Below are 24,604 nucleotides of genomic sequence, written 5' to 3'. Positions count from 1 at the left end.
CTAATACAGAAAAGGTGGACGGTGGGCACGTGAGCGCCAGCTGGTTTAGTATGCTGTGCTGTCAATGAGGGGGAAATGTGAGACCTGCAACACACATCATCAAAAAAATCAAAAAATATCTTTAAAAGAACTACAAAAGGTCATCAACACCACACAAGTTTAAGTTACACTGAAAAGCTATTTTTCTAGCTCATTAGTTTGTTTAGCTCATACAGGATTTACTATTAATTGCCCAATTTATAAATGCAACTTGCAAAAAACGACATGCGATAATTTTCTTTGACATGGATCATTTTTACAGTAAAGGTTCTTTAGGACAAATGGGATGATTTATGTTTATTTTTTACAGTTGAAGTTACTTACATTTTATTCGTTTTATTTTGTATTTCAAACTCAGATTCTAATAGTCTATTTCTATAAGAAATTGTAGTTGATGCTATGCTATGAAATGCAGATTTAACAGTGTTTTAAATCATCTCTGGGGTGTCTTAATTAAGAACTGTTTGAAATACCTCCTGAATAAATGGTAACCTGTCAGCACCTGACACTGGTAAATACTGCACTTGATCCAGGAGTTTCTCCATAGGATCAGTGTGGGCTGATGCACTATGGCAGTGTGCTGTGCTGAGAGTGACATCCTGATTCCTGAGCTTCTGCATGAGTCAGTCCCATCCTTCCATCTTTCGTGGAGGCCTCAGCCCTCACGTCTCATATCAGCCTGACTTTGATGGACACATGGTCCCCCTGTGCTTGGCAGGACGGTCTTTTGAGGAACTTGAACAAAAATGGCAACAGTGATCGGGTCGACACTCTTCCCCGCCCCCTTACACAAAAGAAAAGAAAAGAAAAAAAGAAAATTGCACACCGTTTTTTCACTAGGTGATGGTTCGTGAAGAAAGACCCGAGCACTTCAACTTACAATCACCTTGACAACATTGGTAAAAGTTATTTGTATTTATATCTATCATATAAAAAGTTAGGTGAACATATACAACGATAAATACCTGACAGAAAACAAACTGCTGCTGTATCTATCAAAATAACTGCAGTGTTATTCAGTTAGTGTAACAAATAGATGTGCAGCAGACTATAAACACTCTACCTCACGGGTCTGAGCATAACTTGGATCGATTGTGCACTCAGAACATAATTGCCAACACATCACATACAGTGCTAAAACTCTTCATACTCTTAATTCAGCATGGCGGCACACTTGACTGAAGCAAGGTCTCCTCCTTCGCCAACAGACAAAGGGAGTCCTTCACTACGTCTGTGTCAGTCTGCTCATCCCATTATATCCACTCTGCTGCTCCCAGTCATCAGCTATGACGAGCCTTCACCTGAGTTGACAGGTGACTGTCCTGAGGCAGCGCAGCGCCCAACAGGGGAGCCTTAACCTGCCAACTATCTGTCAGTTTCCCAAAACCAGCTCTGTCATGTCATCTCCTCCATGCCAATCACGGTGACACATCAAGTTTGTGTCAGGAAACAGTGTTGAAGATTACAATCTAATACAACACTGCCCTGAGCAAATGGGAGGGGCAGGCAATTATTATGACACGGCGATGGTAATGTAAATGTTGGCAGGTCACATGAAAATAATTACAAACAGGACATTTCTTCCTAAAGGTTTGACTTTTGTCTGTGCAGTATGAGGGGTGATGATTCAAGAGGGCAAATTCATAAGAACATAAAAGATTCAACACAAAGATAAAGACAAAGACGGACGTTATTCAAATATCATCTTCATGCTTCATACTTTGCTTCCATGTAGCCAGACTTTCTGGCTTTTTTCACTCATTTTCCGTTCAGTCCTTGTGCCTTACCGTTTTCATAGGAGTGGTCTTTGTTTGTTTAAAAAGCCACTTTATCGTGACCTGAATCATTCAAGCATAAAAAGATACCCAACTCAACCAGACTCGTGCCTACACATCTACTTTCAAGCTAATTAGAACTGCACCAACTTTTGCCTAATATATTATATTTCCATTTATTCCATTTATTTCCCATTTCAAAAGTCGCTCCACCTATTTCCCATTTTCCTAGCAACACATAAAAACATTAGGGGCGGTTCAAGACTTTCACGCATAACAAAACATCAAACTATATCCCTGTTGGTACAATAATAATTGACTTATAATTTAATTAACTGAAAGAAAATTGATCAGTAATTGGTGTGTTAGTATGTCAACCATATAAATAATTTGGAAAGCACCAAAAACCTCTAAGACAAATTCTAAAATAAAAGTAGGGTGAATATTTTAACATCTACATTCACAGAGTGACTTGAAGTATGACTCCTAGTGAATGCTAATATATCCCAGTATCTGTTCATTACCTGAAAACAATTTTGTTAATTCAGTGTAACTGCTGTGTCTTAAATCTCACTGATCCATATTTACACTTGCTAATTTGAGTGCATTCACGCTTAAAAACAAAAGCGGGTATCAAAAAATTGATGCTGTACACTTCTTACCCTCAATGTTCACCATCTTGGCTACACAATGGAAAAAAAGTAACTACCAACTGAAGGATTGCTTGGTAAGTCCAGAGACAGTATTAAAATATGGATATAGATTCCAAAGCATAAAAACAAAGACAGAATGGAAACACCTTTGACCTGCATTCTACATAAAGACCACCAGATAGCGATGGCTAAAAACCTTTTGGTCCCAACAGATGTCAGTGGGAAACATCTTTCTGTCCTGACCTTTGTAAACACTTTCCTGTTGGCTTTATGGGTACAGTAACTCATTTGGGTCATACAGAATTCAAACTATGAATATTTTATGAAATTTGGTCAACCTGTGCTTCAAAATGGAGAATTATCTGTGTCGTGAAAGCGGACACCCATTGGCTAATGGGTGACTAACGAATGACTTAAGTGTGGCTCAAGTCTTTAGCCAATGATCATATCTGGTTTTGTAGCCAATGGTGATGGCAGAAATGTTCCTCAGAAGGTTTAAACTGCCTGTGGGTGCAGTCTGACCACCGCAACCTTTTTTTTTGGTGTTTTAGTTTGTTAATCCTTTGCCTTCAGTGTGGAAGAGAGGATTGACAACCTGTAAATATTTGCAAAAATGCAACAGATGCAAAATGCACATGACAATCATGTTCAAAAATAAAATCTATAATTTTGCATAATTGTCTATCTTTATAATCTGGATGTAAGGAAGTGTAGGCCTAGTAGGTAAGTAAGAGATGTAACTATGCAAGTTAGTAAGATTAGGTTTTCCAGCCAAAAATGGCTCTTGAATGAAGGTGACATTATTTTGTGAACTACTATTTGCAATTTGATGAAATATATTTTATATCTGTATCTGTGCACTTCTCATTGTGACTCCCCAAACTCTCACATTTCTGTTGTCCTTTGTTTCTGACTAGACTGAGATTCATTTGCAGAATGGTAAAGGTTGAACTGACCTAGCCCTGTAATCACCGATTTTTGGGTGCTGGGGGGAGCAAAGCAGTCTGTGCCATATGGCTAACGATCACAATAATAAATCAATTTTAGGCACCCCGTCATAATTTATCTAAGATATTATGAATTTTTCCATTCAGTTGTTTCCAGTTACTTGTCATGGCATTCCAGGAGCTCATTTGAAAAGTGGCAACGAGGCAAGCAGGCAGAGTTTTAACCCACTGCTGAGATTTTACATGGGACTAATCATGAATCATTGATTGATTGAAACTCTGTTATCAGTGGAGGCTTTTTCCTCCCCATATGTAAATGAGTAACCTTTAGGAGGGCTCTGAGTGGCAGCTGTGGCAGATGGGCAGTAACTGTAATGGGGTGGAGGTTGGCCTGAATAAATATCCCATAGTCTGGAGCTTACCTAGTATATACACTGCCCATGGAGGCTTCATGATGAGCCTATGCCAAAAGAAAGGTTAAGACTACAAAACAAGGAGTATCTGGGTTGATTTGCTGATTAGAGAAAATCAGTGGAGGGGGACAAGGATTTAAAGTGACCTAGCAGCAAGATGCAGCCTCACTGACTCTTAATTTTAACTTGTGTCAAAAGTGTGGACTTCAAACTAACAGTGCCGTTATGTGGATTGCGTTCAACAAAATAACAATCATGATACATAAAAATGCTCTGAATCACATTTAGTATGATATTTTAGATCATACTAACTTTAGATATTTGGAATTCAGGTATTTGTTTTACTTTGATATTGCAAAGCACCATTTGCTAGCAATAGTTGGTGCAACTTTCCCAAAGTGCAGGGTAGGAGTAGGGTTAGGGTTTGCACATATGATGATTTAACACAGGGTTATTAGTGCAGCAGAGAAAAGCAGACGTGCAGGAGGAGAGCTAGGGCTTTTTAGAAAAATCCAGTTTCATCAAAATTTGTGATGGTGCGCTCTCTTATCTTTAAGCATCATTCTTTAGACCCCGAGCGTCCATATTAACAGAAACATAGTACCTTAAAAATTAAGAAGGACCTAGTACTAGTAGATGTCTAGATAGTCATAAAATTCAAACGCCCTGTTAAGAAAACAGTGTTAAAAAATAGATAAGTTTATCTTTAAGTGGATGAACAGAGATGGAGGCAGTGTTAGGTGTCCATCTGAGGCACTGAGTGATTAAGCATTTTGATTTGATGTAATTAGTTAAAACTATAAACACAGGGGAGGACGTCGCCGAGTACCACCTATTTCAGTTTGAGAATTTTGAGGAAGAGAGAAGCAAAAAGATTTTTATGTAGATAGAAAGAGAAAGACGGCAAATTCATCGGGAGAGAAAAACTAAGACAGGCACAGAAAGTGATGAAGACTCAAAAGTAATAAAAAGCCGCAGAGACAAGTTAGGTCACCCTGCTCGTGATCTGAAAGCCACACAGAGAGCAAATGAAAACATGGCAGCACAGACTCAGGCCTACTGAGAGGCAGAGGTGGAAATGTCCATTTTCCCCCACAGCCTTAAATTATCGTGACAGCCAGTGGCTTCTTGCTACTGCAAAAGTGAGTGATTAGTATTATCGTTTAAATTGTAATTTGGCAGTTAATTAAAGTGACCTTGGTGTCTATTGCTGCATCTGTAAACGGGCAACCAGAGTGCCGTTCCGTCTCTCAGCCGTCTGTGAGGCCGTTGTCACCGGGGCCCGCTACAGGATTAAGTCACCCTGGTGACAAAACCAAATTAAGCAGCTGTCACCGCCTACCTGCAGCTCGGAGCTTAAGATGATCAACTTATGACCGGTCGGGGAGCAGAGCCTTTTCCTGCTCTCCCTCCTCCCATTATCATTCAGTAATTCATGATTAGTTTTAAAGGTTTTTTTTTTTTTGAGCATCATTAAAAGCTCGATGTTAAGAGCGCGTTGCATGAAATCATCAGTGCCACGTGTTAATGTCTGATGAAAAGTCTGTGACAACATCTTTAAAACTCAGTGGAGTGTCTTTAACAATTAGTTGTGTAGCTCTGACTGTGGAAAATTGTTCGCTGCAATTTCAGAGTCGGACTAAAGCGTGCAAAATGAAAAATAACAGAAATGCAAATGTTTGAGATTGCTGGCCTTTAATGTTCTAATACTGAGGGAGAGATCCGACATGACTGAGGGGAACTGCTGGAAGGTGTCCACTCGGTAAACAGCAGGATTTTATGATAAATATTTCATATGGTGATGTAAACTATAAAGTAAAAATGGACATACACAGAAAATATGCTCACACATTATCCCAAGAGAAATACATTTCTATAAGGCTGCATTCTTAATTTATTGACTGTATAAATGTTTCATACTCTCAAAACAGTTTAAGGTAAAAAAAAAAACAACTAAAAAAACAAAATCACATGAAACTTGGAAATTACATCTCTGCTAAACTTACTTCCCCTCCACTTGCCTATCAACTTCAGCTTAAGGCTCACGATTTGTTGGATATAAACAATTTTTGTTGTTTCGTCTCTATACACCAAAATCTCTGGATTTTAAATCATTCAAGATATGACAGAAGAACAACTATTTGCGAATTGCAGTCATTTTATACTCAAACTTAATCGCACATCTTTTTTTATATAAGCAGTCAATGACTGCTTGAAGCATAGAGCCTATGGACAAAACCTGATGCTTCTTCAATGAGTTGAGAGCAGGTGAGTTGCTTCTGCAGTATGCTTTAGGTAATTATCCACTGGCACTCTGAAGCTTTGACCAATCAGAGACCTGGCTCCACTGGCAGCCCTTTATACCTATGTCACAACATTGCGTCCAGCATGTTTAAAGGATAATGTGGTATATGGTATCATGAAGTGTTTCTCTCCTTCTCCCCACTTTTCTCCTCCCGTTATTCTCGTACGAGTTGATCTTGGTTTCGTCTATTCAAAAAGATTTTCAGTACCATGGAGACTTTTTTTAGATGTTTTCTGGTAAAGTCTAATTTGGCCTTCCTCGTCTTGAGTGTAGCTAGTGGTTTGCACCTTGTTGTAAAAGCTCTGTATTTATATTCAGGAAAACATTGTTTGATTGCAGAGCATCACAACAGTATGCCTTCCTCCTTGAGGGTCTTCTTCACTTGGTCATATTTTTGTGAGGTTGTTTTTCTTAACCATGGAAATAATTCTGTCATCATGCGCTTTAGTTTTCTTCTGTTGTCTTTCAGAAATTTTGAATGTCCTGAGCTGGCAGCAATGCACCAGATTGTTCAAATCTTTGCTCTCTGAGTTTTTTTGGTTTTTTTAGCCTAATAATTGCTTCCCAGACTTACACTGATATCTCTTGGGGACATGTATTTAACATTCTAGTGGAAAGATATTAAATAGAAATTTAACATTTTGAATTAACTTCATCTATTATGTCGGCTTCATCTGTCATCTTTTGTTTTGCAATTTGTCAGCACTGATATAAAGAACCAATAAATGAGGAGACATGTGACTCCAATGCACTGAATTATATTGAACCAGGTTTTATCTGGAAGTAGTTCAAGTCAAATCTCTAACTGAACGCGCTTTTCATTCCTTTGGCCTTCTGTTGCAGCCTCATTACCACAAGCGCACTATTACTAATGTTAACCTGTCCCAGTGTAAATTTCTCTATTATGCACATCAGGATTAATGGAAAGGAGGAGATGGCATGAAACTTTGTTACTTTTTTACTAATAAACAATAGACAAACTACAAGTCAAAGATAAAGCCCACGTTTCACTCTAGCTCAGTACTGTGGATGTTCCAGTCAGAAGGCTACTTTTGACCATGGAACCAATAAACAAGAAAATACAGATGATACAGAGTGCAGGACCAATACAGAGTTCATGTTACAACAAACACTGCTGTTGTTAATGAAGTGACTCATATATGTGCACACAAATGTCACACTCATTCTTATCAGACCTGTGCTCAGCCCGATATTTTAAAGATATGAGAATTACACCCCGTTACCAACTCAAGTATGCAAAAACAATTTTCATAGGTTATTATAAGTTGACGCTGAGTCACTATCACATTTTCATGGCTTAGAGTACCGCTTGAGTACAACCGAGCCATTATTAATGCTATCAGTAATATGTCAAATGTGTGAAAAAGGTTATAGCAGGCGTCCAAGCACTCAGACATAATCAGCCAAATAACTCCAAGAACCTCTGTGATCTCTTTGCAAAGCAGAGCCTTCAAATGATGCTGTCCTCAGAGACTGTGATCACGGGATTTCGCTATAGTTAAAAAATGATGGCCTCAGAATACTTCTCCACAGACTCATCAGCCTGAAAGACAACTGCACGCAGATTTAACACTCAAGCGTGCAGCTTTACGTAGCTGAGGTTAAAACAGGTGGCAGGAGATGCAAGGGGTGGGTGAGTAGGGAGAGTTGGTGTGGGAGACATCACAACAAGCCCTCATGATAAAACAGGCCCATACAGACTGACAGCAGGTAAATTGTATGTCAGCAAGGTCTGCATTTCAATCCTTGCATATTTTCAACAGGCCCGGATGAAAAGCCTCCCTGCTTCGCTGCCTGCAAACAGTCTGATTCAGTGCTAACTGTTTTTGATTAAAATGTCAATAAGGCTGTGGGCTCCTTTCATCTCTTGGGGCCCCAAGCTGTCTGTCTACTACTCACACCCCCAGCCCCCACAAGCAGGGTTCGACTCGTGACATGGGCAGCTATTTATCTACTCTGGGAATTGTGTCAGGTAATAAGCCCGGTCTCTGGGGAGCATTTAGCCTGATAGGAAAAGCTGATTGGGACAAAAGGCCCCTGAATCTCATTCTGCCTCCCGCAGTAGCAGGTGACTGCCGAGGTAAACACAGTTCTCTTGGGATGAAGAAAGGCACAGGGAAGATTTGGGGTAATACACAGTGGAAACAAGCAAGTGTGTTTAATCAGAGCAGAAATTGTGATTCACTGAAGAGGAAAGAAACACCCAGGGTGCTGTTTGCCTCAATCATTAGCAGAAGATACAGTAGTGGTAACATTGCACTATACTTGCTCTAAACATAAAAGCAAACCCATAAAACAGAGGAGACTTGCTACCCTGGTACATTGTGACGGATTTTATCTGCTCACCAGAAGAAGAAAAAAGCCACGAACTGATGTCATAAAAAACTCAGCCAGTAGATTACAACACTTACCCAAAAACAGGCACATGAGGATGCTGTCTTGTTTGGCTTTGTTTGTTTGAGCCTGAGAGAAGCAGAGAGGAGAAGGCAGGATGGTCAGAGCAAGCAGCAGCTGTATCCACAGATGCTCATGTAAAAACATCCTTATTCACATGTTCCCCTCCACTTGTTTGTTTCCTGGTAATTTAGCCCTTCAGCATGAGAAAAAAAATGCTGCTTTGTTTTCATACTAACAAGGCAATTAGCAATCATTACAAATTTCTACTCTGGGTGGCCTACAGGCAGATACTGGTAATGATTTCACCACATTATTTAATCTACAATTCATGGGTCTGAGAGCACATGTAAGACAATAAGATATGCATAAAAGTTGGAATCCTGAATCCTGGGCTAAAAATTTATTTTTCTGCCACCACTCCCTCTGCCATATCTTATTAACCCTATGTGCATAATAGATCTCCAATATCTGCATAGTTTAGGTGAGCGCGGGGCAAGTGTTTCAGGTAAAGCAGTTAGGTGGAAATTACAGCAGACAGGAGGCACTGACACCAAAAAGGGTTATAAACGGTGCTCCCTACTCCCCAAGGACGATCTGTCACACTGCAATCACCGGTAAGGCCACCGGGAGACCAGAGCAGACCAGAGGGAAGGGAGACGAGACTCCTGACAACTAAATGACAACTACACATAAAACAGAATTGGTTACATTAGAGCAAGCGCAACAGTTAAAATTTGCCTAACAACTTTAGTCATGTGGCTTGGCAAAAAAGCAGCAGACGCCAGAAACCAGCCCAGGTTGTAAACATAGCCATAAACTACGAGCATTTAGTGTGGCTAGCAGGTTGGAAGCAGCTTTTCACAAAGCTAGCTGTTAATTAAACAGCTTCAAACACTGTTACTGACCTCTGTCAACGTCCTTGCACTCAATACAGCCAAACCTTCCTCTGTGCAGCTGGCATGATTTCACCACGCAAAAATAAATAAATAAAAACGGAAAAGAAACAAAGAAGACTTCCTGAATCAAATTTAATTTAATCTGATTAAATTTGGATGATTTCATAGGTCCAGTTTGACAGCACCTTTATAAACATCTGCATCTAACCTAACTGACCGAACCATAACATCAGTCAGAGCACAAACACAGCCAACATGCTAATTTTTCAAAATATGTTAGTTGTTTTATTATGAAATGTCTGCAAGGGCACTATACTACAAGGACAACATGTTTTTTTAAAAGCCCGATCTTACAATGACATGAAAAACCTTCAAACAACAGACTGTATATTAAAGATGGATGCTGCTTCTGGAGCTGAAAAGAGAAGCCAATGCAGAAATTCCTCAAACTCACGAGTGGAGGATGCTATTCCTCTAGTTGTAAAAATAAGTTCGACTGTCTAGGAGAGAATGACTCTAATGTTTATCTGTTTTATGACCTCAGTAAACAGTTTCCTGATCACTTAATGTTTCAGCAGCTAGCTTCAAATCTTTTTAATATAGCATGAGCTTGAAGATTATGGCTCCATAAATAAAGCACAGGATTCTTTGAGGAGTGATTTTACAATCTATCCTATCCTGTCACAGATGCTGGGTTTAAAAGATTTAAAGCCACTAATATTTTCATAAATATTAGTGGCTTTACTTCTGTGCAAACAATCTTTATGTGGGAATGATAGGTGTGCAAATCTAAATTAAATTTACTATTTACTAAAATAACCATAGCAGATGCACAACCTCCACTTTTCTCCATGTTCATGGTCGCCAGCTCTCTGTGGCCTCATTTCATATGCAGGTTCATCTGGCTCTGGACAAGCGTGGGTCCTTGCTGCAGAGTGGCCCTACAGTCTCCAGGGCCAGGCCCTCTATTCAAGGTCCCCAGGGGCCAACCCCCTACCCTGCTTACCTGCTTCAGTTAATATGAGCAAGCTATGGCTGCCATATGTGAAGCTGTAGGAAAGCAGATGCTGTTTTTCCATTTGTGAAATCAAGTTTTTGGAAAGCAGTCAGCATTTTGATGGTCAGGCTGAAGCAAGTGCAAAGGGGTGAAGGCAGCAGAAAGGCAGCAGGGACAGTTGTTTGGTGTTTTGTGCACATACTGCAAGGTCTCATCATAACTGCGAGGATGTGAGGATATGCTGATCTCGCAAAGTGAGGGCATGCCATTGTTTTTAATGCGTCAACTCCTGCATTCATCCATGAAAGTTCAAAGACACACACACACACACACACGCAGGCATAAACACAGTCACGATGTGTATCTGTCTGTAGCTGAGCAGTTCCTTTGTCAGTCATCTGCTGATACTGATAGACAATACGGGGTTGAGGATGCGTGTCATAAAAGAGAAAAGCCTGAGTGAAATGACAGACTCTCTCGCCATCCCTCTCCTCCACTGCCTCCATCTCTCACTCTCCCCAAACATCTCACCCACAGCAGCCTGGATTGCTATGACAAGCCTGACACCTGTCAGTCATGCACTCACAGACAGGATGGAGAGGACAGCAGCATACACAGGTCCACATGTTAGAGCAGAGTAGTACTGACCTCACTTTACCACTCATCCACACACACACAGTGCACAGGTAGTGCTGCCACACTGGCACTCCTGATGTGGCCCCTGTGAAACAAACTGTTTTTCCTAACGTGGCTGTGTAGCATTTAAAGCAAACAGGGAAATTATTAAATAAAACACTGATAATTTAATTCCTTCTGCAACAGTCTGACAGCAATAATCCATAAAGTAATACACTGTGTAATGTTTTGATGTGGATAATATTAATGCTACAATTAAAGTTGTGCTGACTTGATGTTTGAAAGGTTAGATTTCACACGATTATGTGCCAAAGCGCCCAACGACCGCCACCACCGACTCCCTCCTGGCGACAAATTTCATTAACAAACCTGATGTATACAGAACGCGCAGCCACACTTCAAATGGAGGACATAAATTTCAGCCTGTGGGGTACAGCGGTCACATTACAACTAATCAAGTGCTCTCCCTGTACCGTTCTGGAAAAAAAAAAAGTCTTCTTCTGTTGAGATGGGTGGGGGAAGATAAAGGAAAATATGACGCTTTATTTCTAATCAGCATAAATTACTAGCATCCATCAGGTGAGGCTCAAATTAAAATCCTCATCTGACAAAGCGATGGGAAATGTGCGAGCTCACTCATGAATCAGTGTGATTTAAGCCAATCATAAGACGGCCTCAAAGCCAAAACTCACACTAAGGTTTAACCCAGTTGCCCCTTCTTTACATTCTGTCACTAAATCTTGAAGGGAATGTGTGGTTCTGAAAGCCAGACAGGGTTCAGACACAATCGCAAAGGAAAACAAGTCCTGGCTTCATCGTTAGCGCATGTATCAGTGGCTGTGTTGCACTGTAGCCTTATGTACCGTCTAGGGGTTGCGCTGATCTATTTCATGCCAGACATTTTGTCACAGTAGGGAAACCTCGGGTCTATTAATGAGGGCTGCGTTCTACTTAGAGGAGGTCATGCTTTTGCGCATGCTGGTTAACTGTCATGGCTGACAGGGACACTTAATGCAACTGAGCCATCATTAATCCCACCTATGGTCTCCCCAAAGCAGACAAAATGTCTGGTTTGAGAAAGGTCTATTAGCTACCGCTGCAGCTGATGATACTTTGCTTTATTAATCTGCTAGCACCAACACTGCTCCTGCTCTGAGGTCAAGTGGATCGCCTGCTGAAACAAACCCAGCTGGCAGTTACTGAACATTTCTCTTAAGGATTGCCTCCACACTCTTAACATGTTAACATATTCTCATGCTTTTTTGTTGTTGTTGGGGGTTTTTAATGACACATCCTGAGAGAAACAAGCAGTGAACACTACAGTCAAGGCTGCACCAAAGACAGCCCCCCCAAAAAAACACTTAAAAAGACAGATAGGGTTTCACAGTATCAAACTAGTGGATCAAATCCTGACAACATGAGGGGCAAGGCCAACTTGTCAGAGCTGGCAATTACAGAACAAGGTTCATCTAACATGGGCAACACATTATTAGCTGCTGACAACACCAGTCAAATCAAAGGATGTTGTCTTTGCTCTATCTTTTCACTTCAGCTCAGCGTGAGAGTCTTTGCTGCTGGTTTGCTGCTCTCATTGACTGTTTCACTGTGTGCACGCGTGCCTGTTAATCCTCTGCTCATCTGCAGAGCTCACTGTGAGACACACACACAGAGTGAAGCAGACCCACAATGATCATATTAACTTCACTCGTTCTACTATTTCAAGTACAAACAAAACTCCCAAACAAGTATTAATCTAAATGTTGTGTTTAGTTTTGTTTAGTTTTAACAGAAAGCACCTGCCAGTGTCCAATGTGCTCCAGGCACTGTGGATTTTTTCAAAGTGCTCTGACTTTTTCTTTTATGACTTCTTGAAGACAGTTCCCTGTCCAATCCTCCTGATTCACAAAAAACTGTGAGTCACAAAACACACAAATTTCAGCAGTGTGGACCTGCAACCAGCAGAGTTGCTCCCTCCATGTAACAAGAAAACATATAAGTGAGAGGGGGTTGTGCCCAAAGGCATTGTGGGAGTGGACTTCAGGCAAGCAAGTGGAGAAGGAGGTGGAAGACTATTTTGCATATTGTTAGATCCAACCAAAAACACTTGCATTTTCATAGGGGGGCTTATATGGGCTCAAAATGTGGTCATAAATATTTTGTACTTGTAAAAAAGATTTGTATGTGTAAAAAAGATTTGTGTGTGTAAAAAGAATTTGTGTGTGCGTAAAAAAGATTTGTATGTGTAAAAAGAATTTGTGTGTGCGTAAAAAAGATTTGTATGTGTAAAAAAGATTTGTGTGTGCGTAAAAAAGATTTGTATGTGTAAAAAAGATTTGTGTGTGCGTAAAAAAGATTTGTATGTGTAAAAAAGATTTGTGTGTGCGTAAAAAAGATTTGTGTGTGGACTTAGAAAAAAAACCCCTGCAAGTTACAAGTACGGATTTTTGACCCTATTTTTCTTCCCTTCATCTGATTGGTCAATGTCATGTCAATCACAAATGTAACAATCCAATCAGAGAACAGATGGGTTTGGCTGTCGGAGGGGCGCTGTTTTGAACTGCAGGTCCTTGAAGGGTGATACCGTTTGAAGCTGGAGGATCGCTATATAAATATCTGATAGCAGCTAGGTCCCCTAACTTTCAGTAGCTGTTGAAAGGATAAAGTTGTGGTATATCAGTGGTTAGAAATAACATTATTACTTTAGGATTAGTTTAACACAAAGTCAGGGCTGACCCAGGACCATTGCTGTGAGTCACAGTGCGCAGCATAAAAGTCCTTTCACATCGGATGCAGGATACGCTGCTAATGCTAACTAAAAGCAAAGGATCCAGAATTTGTTACGCTGGCTGCTGGGCTCTGTGGGTTTTTGCAGCAGCTGCTCTACCTGTACTAGATGCACCTGCTCCTTGTCTTTTCTATCTCTGACTTTATGTCCTCTACAAGAGTTTTTTTTTTTTGCTAGTTCTTCAAATGTTCAATAAAAACATGTATGCTAATTCATAATGAAGAAAGCTTTGTAATGAAGACTGTCATTTCCAAAACACTGCCCGCCCCCACCCCGCGGTCCGCAGCGCTGTTGAAAAGGCTGTGGAAGTCCCTGTATTAAACACGTAGACCTGTGACACAAAAATCACCAAACTCGGACGACCACAGACTGTTTTCCTTCGTGGTGATGAAGGAAAAGGCTGGGTTGGCATGTAAAAGGGCATTTATTCCCTTCAAAGACCTGCAGTTCAAAAAAAGCGCCCCTCGACAGCCAAACCCATCTGTTCTCTGATTGGATTGTTACATTTGTGATTGACATGACATTGACCAATCAGATGAAGGGAAGAAAAATAGGGTCAAAAATCCGTACTTGTAACTTGCAGGGTTTTTTTTTCTAAGTCCACACACAAATCTTTTTTACGCACACACAAATCTTTTTTACACATACAAATCTTTTTTACGCACACACAAATCTTTTTTACACATACAAATCTTTTTTACGCACACACAAATTCTTTTTACACATACAAATCTTTTTTACGCACACACAAATCTTTTTTACACATACAAATCTTTTTTACAAGTACAAAATATTTATGACCACATTTTGAGCCCATAGGCTTACAGGATGTGAGGCATGAGCCTCTGATCAACCAAGGCCTTAGGAAACATGAGCTTCTTTATGTTTTACAGCCTCTTGTCATCATGCAAAATACTCAGCAGTACCTACAGAAGAAGGTAATAGACATGCACATAACTGTACTCCTTGTGCAAAATGCATTATTTCATGAAACTAAAGTATAGCAGAAACACTGCAGAATAAACGAGAACTCTGAGAAATGTCAAGTAAAATGCTTACAGCATCAAAAGAGCAACCCTTCGTTTACAACGATAAACACGTGGCGTCGCATGACTTGCCAGAATCTCAAGGACAGTACAGTAATGTTTTTATACAATATGGGCTCCACTTTAAATGAGACATATGCGTAAAAAGAGGCGAGAAGAACGGGAGGTTGTATTTAATAGGAAAAAAATCTAAATGTGTATTAGTCTTGACAAAAAAGAAGAGTGTTTATCTGAGATACACGTTTGAAGCAGGCGTGAGAACGACAGCGGTGTATAGTCGAAACTTGGCTTACCTGGACTGCCTGGTATTTGCTGTAACTAAGCGGGACTTTATCATGTTGCAGAAAAAACAGAAAAACACAAAAATAAAAACGTGTGCTGTTAAGGGACATTTTTCTAAACTTATTCCAACCAGAAGTTCAGAAAATTAAAAGATTAAAACGGCTCTGCTCTGGCTAAACGGTGAGCTAATTGACAAGCCCCGCCCACTCCCAGACCCGCAAAAGAAAACGTGGAAGGATTGGTCAAATTTAATCTTGCTATTTTTGGTTTTTTATCATCTGTCTGCTATTTTCATAGGTCAGAGTTATTTTTAATCTTGTTGTTTTTGTATTAAAAGTTCACACAATATTAGTCATTAAAAAAGGACACTTATTAAAAAGCTAAAGGTAATAGCTTTGATTTTACTAGCAAGTTAAAGCCAAATGTTTATCAAGAGGTGATTGTTATCTCACTGGTCCTTAAAAAGAACCCCTGAGTATGAGATATGTTTTTGCAGCTTGGCATGTAAAGGCAGAGATAATTTTTGTGTCTTTGTTGGCTAAATGGTTTGTGTTATGCCATACACCAACAGCCATCCCAAGGAATTATGGCTTCAGTGTGTTGTCTGCTAAAATTAATCTCAGAAACACTGTAGTCCTGGCAGTCCAAAGATATACCTTTGTCATGATCATTGATTCCTATGACTCTGAGTGAGGCACAGAGTTGTTAGATCAGAACTAGCAACAAACTGTCCTCACCTGAATAATAAAGCATGCATCTAGACTTAGAATGGAGAGAAGTTTACAGTCAGTTTGATACCGATGTTTCATTTGCTCACTATTATGCAAATTACCTGTTGGAAAATATTGCACATAAAGATTGTTAATTTATTCCAACATCTCTGCAATGGTGCAGAGATGTTGGAATAAATTATGGAATAAATAAGGGTTCGATAACTGGTTACTATACAGAGCCATAGTTAGAACTTAGCTACGTAGGAGTCAGTTTGAAGCACATCAACAGTATCAGACATAATTCTGCTTTATGGACTATAATCTTACATCTGATATTTATCAGCAAAATAAAACCAACTGAGATTAGCTTAATTTTAAGTACTATTATTTTAACCTAAAGCGTGATGACCTGATGAGAGCTCTGATGTTCTCATACAACGTCCAAACCAGCCACAGGTCGCAGATTTAAAACTGTAGTCACAAAGATAGCACACTCTATATATGAGACATAAAAGCCACTTCAGTGTTTTACAGTTCAACTTATGAAACTAATTAGTGTAATTGATCTAATTATTAGTTAAAGTGCACATATTTAACATTGGTAAGATGTTTAAAAGTGGATGATTAAGAGTTCTCTGAAACACCTCTATAAAACATAGGAGGTAAAGAGAGACTACAATGGAACACATCCAATTAATCAAATAAGTGCGGCAATTAACTAAGTGAGTGCTTAAGGGCAGCAGTGGAAGAGAGGACAATTGATTTTCTGTGAAAGTACTTAAGGCCTCACATTTTATTAGAACTAAAGAGTGAAGATGGTTAGGACCCCGAATCCAGATATACTATGTACAATAAAAATGCCCACAGCTGAATTTATAAGATAAAGGCAGAGCAATGTTTAAAAGCAAAGTTCAAAAAGCATAGCAGAAAAATTTAGTACTAATGGAAAGACTTACTGGGTTTGTTTTTGCCCAACATTTTTGCAAATGACAATATCCTGAGCTGATTGTGAACCGTGTGGCAGGGAGTTCAAAGACAAGAAACGTATCCAATCAGGGCCGCCTTGGAAGCAGCTCTCCCTGCCTAGATTAGTTTGTTTTTTTTTTTTTTTTGAACAGATGGCTTTCAATTTTGAACTTTTGCACTGGTGCAAAAAAAGCTTGGAGAGTCAGGCTGTTTTTCTCACATCACTGACAGAAGCTGCACATCAGATGAAGGGGATGTGTGAAATAGCATTCCCAAGCATTTTCTGTCTCCATGCTCAGGACACAAACACGCACATGCAGGCAAGGTGCGGAGGCCGGACCATGCTGCTTCATCGGATGCTTAAACAAAAAAAATATCAGAGGGAAGAAATTCAGGACAAATGCTCCTCGCACTGTAAGGCTATTTTACAACAATGAGTTGTATTATATGCTGCACAGTTGTGTCAGGCTTTGTGTGGTTGCCTGTGTGTGAGTAAATCTATAGTTAGATAAGCACATAGAGGCAAATCACAGGGGGTCCTGTCGTGTCAAAAATAGATTACGAGTCAGTTATTTAATGTCTTACTACCACCATCGGCTGATATTGTCCCACATTAGCAGCATCATGTTCTCAATTTTCCCCCAGTAGCATTGCTCATCCTGGCAGCCAGCTTGCCCACGCCGGCACGAGTCGAGAGGACAACTGGAGAAAGATCACAGTTCAGGCTCAGTCACATGGAAAATATGGAAATCAGGCGGTGCACGGACGGACCGCTGTGTGTTCCCCCTGTTTCAGCAAGCTGCCACAGTTTGACTGACAAACTGACTTTTTGAGGGGCTTGTGCCCATTCCAGTCAGAGTTTATTGAAGGTGATTTTGATCTCCTCCATGAGGCCACAGCAGTGGTGCTGCCATCTGTCACCTTGATTGCATGGCGGCCTCTCTAGGGGGAGCGCCATGGCTCCTGATCGTTTACAGATTGTGCTGCTTTCGCCTCCATAAGGGCCACATGCACAGGGCCAGATGGTGAGCATACACGCTTATTATGAGTCTTTATCTCTGTGCAGGAAGGAGTGGAACCATTAGGCCTCCCTCAGGATCTCCACTCCTCTCTGCAGCCATGCTGTTCCTCCACAAATACAGTCCTCTTCTTCAGCTGTCACGCACACATACCCGCATAAGCACACACATAGCACACAGGACCACTTGTCAAAAAAACAAATACAGATCTACTCAGGGCATTCGATGGCTGTGTTAATACATCTGCACACTCACACACACACACACACATGCATGCACACACAAACACCTGTTTCTAATCCTGAATAATAGGAAAATATGGCATGTGGCAAAATGTTAGGTGGGATGGCTGTTGGTGGTATTCATTGTCATGTAATAGACATTGTCATTTAATGTGTGACTTCTAGGAGCACTGACATATGGTGTCAATGTCACACCTTTATAAAATACAGCAACAGTATCCTGCAGGATCGTGGAAAAAAGCTGTGTGACCACATGGGCCGGTGATCAACACTAATAAGTGCCTATAAAGAGGCATCCGTGTGTGCGCCTGGAAATTGTCATATTAAAAAATAATCAGAGCACTATGCTGCGCAATAGAGTCTGCGTGCACAAATGTCCATTCATGCATGAGTCTGATTCAAACAGATTCAGCCTGGTATGAGACATTGGCAGGAGGCTGTTGTCCCTATCCCTGACATATGTACTGCATGACCAGGAGGGTGAAGAGTATGTTCAGGATTAAAAACTGACATGTGTAACGTCACCACTCATTTGTCATGCTCCTTTAGAAGCCAAAAGTTCATTCACTTTAATGCCATTCATTGTTTGGTAAACTGTGTGATTATATAGGGAGGCAAAATGGAATTCATAATTATTCAGGCATTTACTGTGTAATGCCTTAATGAGCATTACTAAGCTCTTCATGAGAGGTAGTATCCCACTTGATCAGAGATTAACAAAGAGCATTTCAGTGCATGCTTTAATGCAAAAGGCTTAACTGCTTGAAGCATGGCTTCATTTCTCTCAATTACATCTAATCTAATGTTTGGATTCCCTCAGCAAAGATGCACTATTGAAGCGCATAGCTGACCTAATGACTGTAGAAACACTCCCCTGCATAAGTAATGCTTCAAAACCTTCACTGTAGCGTATCACCACACAAAAAAATCTGCATAATTCCTTTGTGTGACTGAAGTCCTCTGAATTTCAGCGCTTGTTTGTTAAGAGTGGGTTGCTGTCAGTAGACAAATGTACTTCATTGTCCTTTGCTGTCCCTGATTTTCTGTCCTGGAGCAATAATGGCAATGTGCTGCAGTTTTAGGACAACAGCCGGCTATCTGTGAGGGTGAGCCCCCTCGTCAGTCTCCAGCACGGTGCACAAACTGACATACTGTATGCCAGCCTGTGGTCATATTTCAGCTTAGAGCAAAGCAGAAACTCTCCGCAGCCAGACCCTGCAATATGACTTTGATCATATCAAAGCAAGACAACTTTAAAAATTACTGTAAGCCCATCTTAATGTGTATTAATTAAAAGGAAATAGCTCCTGGAATGCTTTTAGACACATAGGCACGACACCTCAAGCTTATGTCTGTTTCCTATTGAAATTTCACATATAAAATCATCAGCTGACAAGCTAAACGACCACGTGTCACTATTTAATATCACTACAGTAAATATGAGCATAATCACTCATAAAAGAAGGTCACCAGGGCCTTCAGGGAGTTTACTGTGGTGAGATGCACCTGAACTGGACCCAACTGCAGATCAGTGGGGTATCATGAAAAGTGCCACAAGCACCCAGCCCTTGCAGGCCTGTCACAGACTGAAGGTGTCACCCGGGAAACAGCAGTTAAATTAACCTCCGCGGGCTCCAACCAAACAAAGCCCGCAGCATGCCAGCGCAGTCCACCCCAACCCTCGTCAGTTTTTGCCCAGTCCATGTGATGGGATGATATCAGTTAAGTCAGATGAATATATTTTAAAGTCAATCAGTCATTTTGCTATGGCAGGCCACAATCCAGTCAAATACATTTAAAGAATGGTGCTATTTTCCTAGTAAGGACTGCGCCTCTGTATGAGACAAACATACTGATGGAGCATTGTTAACATCCAGGCCCTGCTGAAGTGAAAATTCTTACACAAAGCAGCTACTTTCAGATAAAAACCGATGATTTTAGTGTGGAAATCGTAAAATTCATATTCCTCACAATGCGCTGGTTGTTTTATAGGGGATTTGGTGGCCAAACTTCCATGTAATTGAAGAGGCATTGGTAGACCCCACTGGAGACATACCATTGGAGCACACCAGAGCTGAGTTACTTAGAAGAAGCTTCCTCTTGTTTGCGTTGGAATTAGCACTGAGAGCATATACACACATACACACCCATTTCAGCACACACTCAGTCTCAGCCTTTTTCACCCTTCTGCATCAATCTGTTCCCAAGCTGTTCCCACATTTTGGTGAATTTCCCAGGCTTATTTGTTGGCAGAAGTGAATACTGGGGCTGATTACTTTAGCGTGAACCCATCAAGTCTGCCCAGGCTGCATGCTCAAAAACCAGCCACCTTCCTCTCTTGCGGTGAGCTTCTCAAAAGAAATCTGAAAGGCACGGGTGCAAAGTTGCAAGATACAACATTAACGTTATTTTAGGAAATACAAACAGCGACAGTGTCGTCCAAGACGCCACGGCATCTGCATAGATCTTAAATGCAGAACAACCATCAGCAACAAATCCAAACCTCATTAAAGAATATAAATTCAAAATCTATTCTGGCACTCAATCCATTGCAGATTTTCCCCCTCTTTCTGTCTCATAAATTACAGTTCTGGTGCACTGTGCAAATATTACCAAGCTGTAAGACAGCTGTGCCCCATTAAAATGTGTTATGGTTGCTGATTTCCTACAGCACATGGTCATCTTGCCAAATCTACAGCCAGCAATTAGCAAAGATGAAATGTTTAATTGTGCCTTAATTTTGATAAAATTTATCTGTCAGCCATCCTATAATCAGGCATTATGCTCACAAATCAACGTCAGCAGATTTAGGGAGGGGAGACGTCCGCTAACCTGACAGACATGTCTAGATGTCACTGCCCTGCTCTAACTCCTCCTGGAAACAGGAGGGTATGTTAATACTCATTAGAGTGCTGAGAGGATAAAACAGAGGGCTTCATTTTACTATCTGTGATATTACGGAGTGGATGCTATTACTGTCCAGACAGGACTCTATGCAGTTTGATTATGCGCATGCTCATGCAAATATTTTAGAGAGCGTTGCTCTTCAGTTTACTGCGTGGTTTAAGAAACAAAGGCTGCATGAGCCGCTTGTCTCCCTGTAAACGGGTAACAAGATGGGAACACGTGGGTGATCTTGTCAGAATCACAGGACAACAGGACGAAAGAATTCTCTGACAGATGGATGTCGGCAGTGCAGGAGTGGGAGAAGGTCACGATGGGAGAGACACAAAGCCTTCTATCGCGATGGGGGGGGGGGGGGGGGGTGATTTCTCAGGGTGCTAAACCATGTAGTCCTGCCAAAGCACGGCCAAGGCAGGCTGAGAGGGGCTGCGGCTGCTTGTGCCTCTCTTGGGGGATACAGGGACTCAAGATGAAGTAGTGGAGAGGAGCTCCCACTGAAGCTGAGAGTGATGGGTAATGGTAATAATAGCAATTGATCAGCGGTGGACTATTTAAGTGCTCAGCCAAGTGAAAATTCTTATTCTGGTTGAATTCAGTGGGGCTTTATGCATCCTTGCATAAAATCCTCTGATTTTCAGTAACACGAAAACTGTCACATTTGCTATCAGATTTTATCAACTTCTGTTAATGGTAACTTATATGTTTCAGGGTTGTTGTTGTTTTTTTTTTTTTCAAATAGAAGAATACAGTTAGATCAACCTTGAACTGAAACAAAGTGTGTTTGTGAGGTAGCGTGCGATAAAGGACAGCAGCCGTTTTGCATATTTATGACTAATGTTGTCCCCGAGAGAGGCCTCCCCCTCCCTGGGGGCATTATGGGTGATTATTGTCATCTCAATGCAGCCAGTTATTCACCAACATGCACCGCATAAAACACATCATTACAAAGGGACACGACAGGAAATGAGATATGGGGCAGGGCTCCAGGAGCAGCCCTTTCTAATCACAATGGCCAACTGTCACCTTCTGCATCCGCTCGTCTGCCACAGCTTTAAGCAGCAGTGTGGAAGGATTTCACTGCAAACTTTTGAGTGGCTCTGCAGTGGTAGGACATCCTGCATAACATGTGGCACCCATGATAATTACGGCAGAATTAACACAGGCGGGTTTATAGCCCTTCTGCCGCCAGGAGATTGCTGCCAGATAGACACAGGCCTCGTGTTTGAGCAGCATACTTGGGTCCAGACGCCCACCCGTCTCTAACACTTCTCACTACAACAACTGTTCTGGAGGAGCGGACCACTTTCAGCAGAGCTGCCTGTCACAAACCCTCTCATCCTTGCAGCAAAGTCTGAATAAATTGAGAACAGTTCTTGGAAACTGGCAAACACGGGGAAGCCAAATGAATATTGTTAGTGCTAGACTTATAGTATACATTTCAAGTCAGTATCAAGCTGTCATTCACTGAGGAAGAAACCCTATTTGTGGTTTGTCGTGGCCCAAATATTAACATATAATTAAAATAAGTTAAATAAAGTACACATATATGTATATGCTTATTTCCTAGTGATTTAATTTTCTTATTCACACATTTTAAATTCACTGAAGGAACAACCTGTGGGATAACTTGGACAGAAACACAGTCCTCTTTACCGTGAACCAAGCCTTTCATTCTGCAGATGACAGAACACAAGCGATCATCAGTTTCATGTACTGTATATATGGCGACTTGATAACCAGGCTCATCAAAGCCTTTGTGTTCTCCCATACGGAAACGGCATGTATAAAGCCGCACTACAAGGGAGAGGACATCAGTGAAGGCGAGCCAGCCACCCTCTCGTCCTTGATTTCTTGGGTTTTTGTTCCGGGATTAAAGAAGAATCTTTGTGATTTGCATTTAAAAACATCGTGATCAAAAACAATTACCCTCCTCCTTCTGTATTTTTCTCACAGCAAATGAATCAGATTACAGGCCTTGGTGAGCACTGGCTTCTTATGGCCTTGTTTCACTGACAATATTTGAAGTTTCCTGCAGTAACTTCATTAGGCGTATTTTGTCCAGAATTAGTGGAGCGTGCTGAAAATTGCTAATGACAGATGTTTCTCCACACTGTCACACTCCTTGTATCATTTGATTTGGAAAGCAACATACGGTGTTCTGCTCCATCAGTATGTCACAGACTGTCTGCAAACAGCTGGTCATAACTCAGTTCAGTGAAAACCATTACTTTCCAATGAAGTGTTGGATACGTTCCAAATTGGGTTTTGGCATGGCCTCAGCTGCACCCGTGATGCAGTGCAGCCCAGTACTGCAGGTACACATGGAGGAAAGAAGGAGGGGTGAAGGGAGAAGGTGAAGAGGTTTTCTATGAACCCTCTGTCTCTCTGATCTCTAGCCGAGAGGGGCATCGGATAGTGGATAATTTCAGATATGGCAGATACAGCGCAGAAACAAAGACGAGAGCTGAATACTCTAACACTGCCTGATGATTGTAGGATAACTTTTTAAAAGATGGTTGCTTTGACACTACGCTTTAACAGTAGCAAATGTTAGCTCAGAGGTACTCCACTAATCCCTCACCTTAACAAAAACCAAATCCCAGCACGACAAACACAGGGCTAAAAACTCCACATATGAAGATTGTAGTTAGCCAGGAAGCTGCTACTAGAGGGTAATTAGCTAGTAGCTATGTTAGCTAGAAGTTGCTTTCTTCCTAGAATTTGATGAGTTTGGTGGCAAAAGGACATAATTGATACCTTAGTTTAACACTGATTTGGATAATTGGTAAAAAAAAAAAAAAAAATCAGGCTGAGTTTAAATGAATACTATATGTGACCCAACATAGGCAAAAGTCAGCCAAAGAAACACAAATGATGCAATCGGACAATTTTCCAGTGTTTCTTATCTTATCTTTATTCTCTGCAAAGGCCTTGAGGTAACTGCTGTTGTGATTTGGTAATATATAAATAACACTGAAAAGAACTAAATTTAATTGCAACATCTCTGAAAAATGTTGTTTATCGAACAGTTTCTGATGCATAAACTGCAAATAAACAATAGACAATTTTGCCCTGCATTAAATGTTACTGAACCACAACAATCCAAAGAATGGACACATATTAACATCAAGTTAAAAACAGAAAAAAAGATTGATAAATAAAATCTGCTAATCAAGAAGTTTTGACATTTTAAATATTTGTAATTTTAAAGTAATTAAGACAACGAACTTGTTTAAATTGTTTGACTTTTGGAGATCTTATTTTCTTTCTTTCTACTCATAGACCTTGAGATTTTTAATGGCACTGCCACTGCACACAGAGTTGACTCAGATTTGCTCGGGGAGGTTTGAATTCACACAAAAAAAATCTACAGTAAGTCCAGTTTGGCATGGATCAATACAAATTACAAATGGTCGGGCAGCTAAAATCACAGAAATGGTACCCGGCAAAATATGATTTAACTTCATGTCTGAAGTTGTGGATGAGATCCTGTTACCACGCTTTCATCTATCAGTTAAATTTAAAGCTTCAGTAGGATTCAGGTAGATTAAGCATAGAGCCTGGTAAC

General features: G+C 40.7%; 1 protein-coding gene across 1 annotated transcript in view; it reads right to left on the bottom strand.

Moving 5' to 3' along the window:
• The window catches only part of LOC147321965 (uncharacterized), a 116,281-nt gene extending 100,934 nt beyond the window's left edge, over positions 1 to 15,347 (bottom strand). The window contains exons 1-2 of the mRNA XM_086306209.1: positions 15,204 to 15,347; positions 8,565 to 8,616 (exon numbers count right to left, since the gene is read on the bottom strand). Coding sequence (XP_086162335.1) covers positions 8,565 to 8,616; positions 15,204 to 15,247 — 96 coding nt within the window. The 5' untranslated portion in view covers positions 15,248 to 15,347. The remainder of the gene's footprint in view (positions 1 to 8,564; positions 8,617 to 15,203) is intronic.
• Positions 15,348 to 24,604: the final 9,257 nt, after the last annotated feature.

This window comes from Aulonocara sp. 'chitande type north' Nkhata Bay, linkage group LG9 (genome assembly GCF_057382095.1).
Source record: "Aulonocara sp. 'chitande type north' Nkhata Bay isolate Kocher_YH1m ecotype deep benthic linkage group LG9, A_spYH_male_GT1.1, whole genome shotgun sequence".
NCBI classification, from domain to species: domain Eukaryota; kingdom Metazoa; phylum Chordata; class Actinopteri; order Cichliformes; family Cichlidae; genus Aulonocara; species Aulonocara sp. 'chitande type north' Nkhata Bay.
The sequence above is the reverse complement of the archived record's forward strand: the minus strand, read 5'-3'. Positions and strand labels throughout refer to the sequence as shown.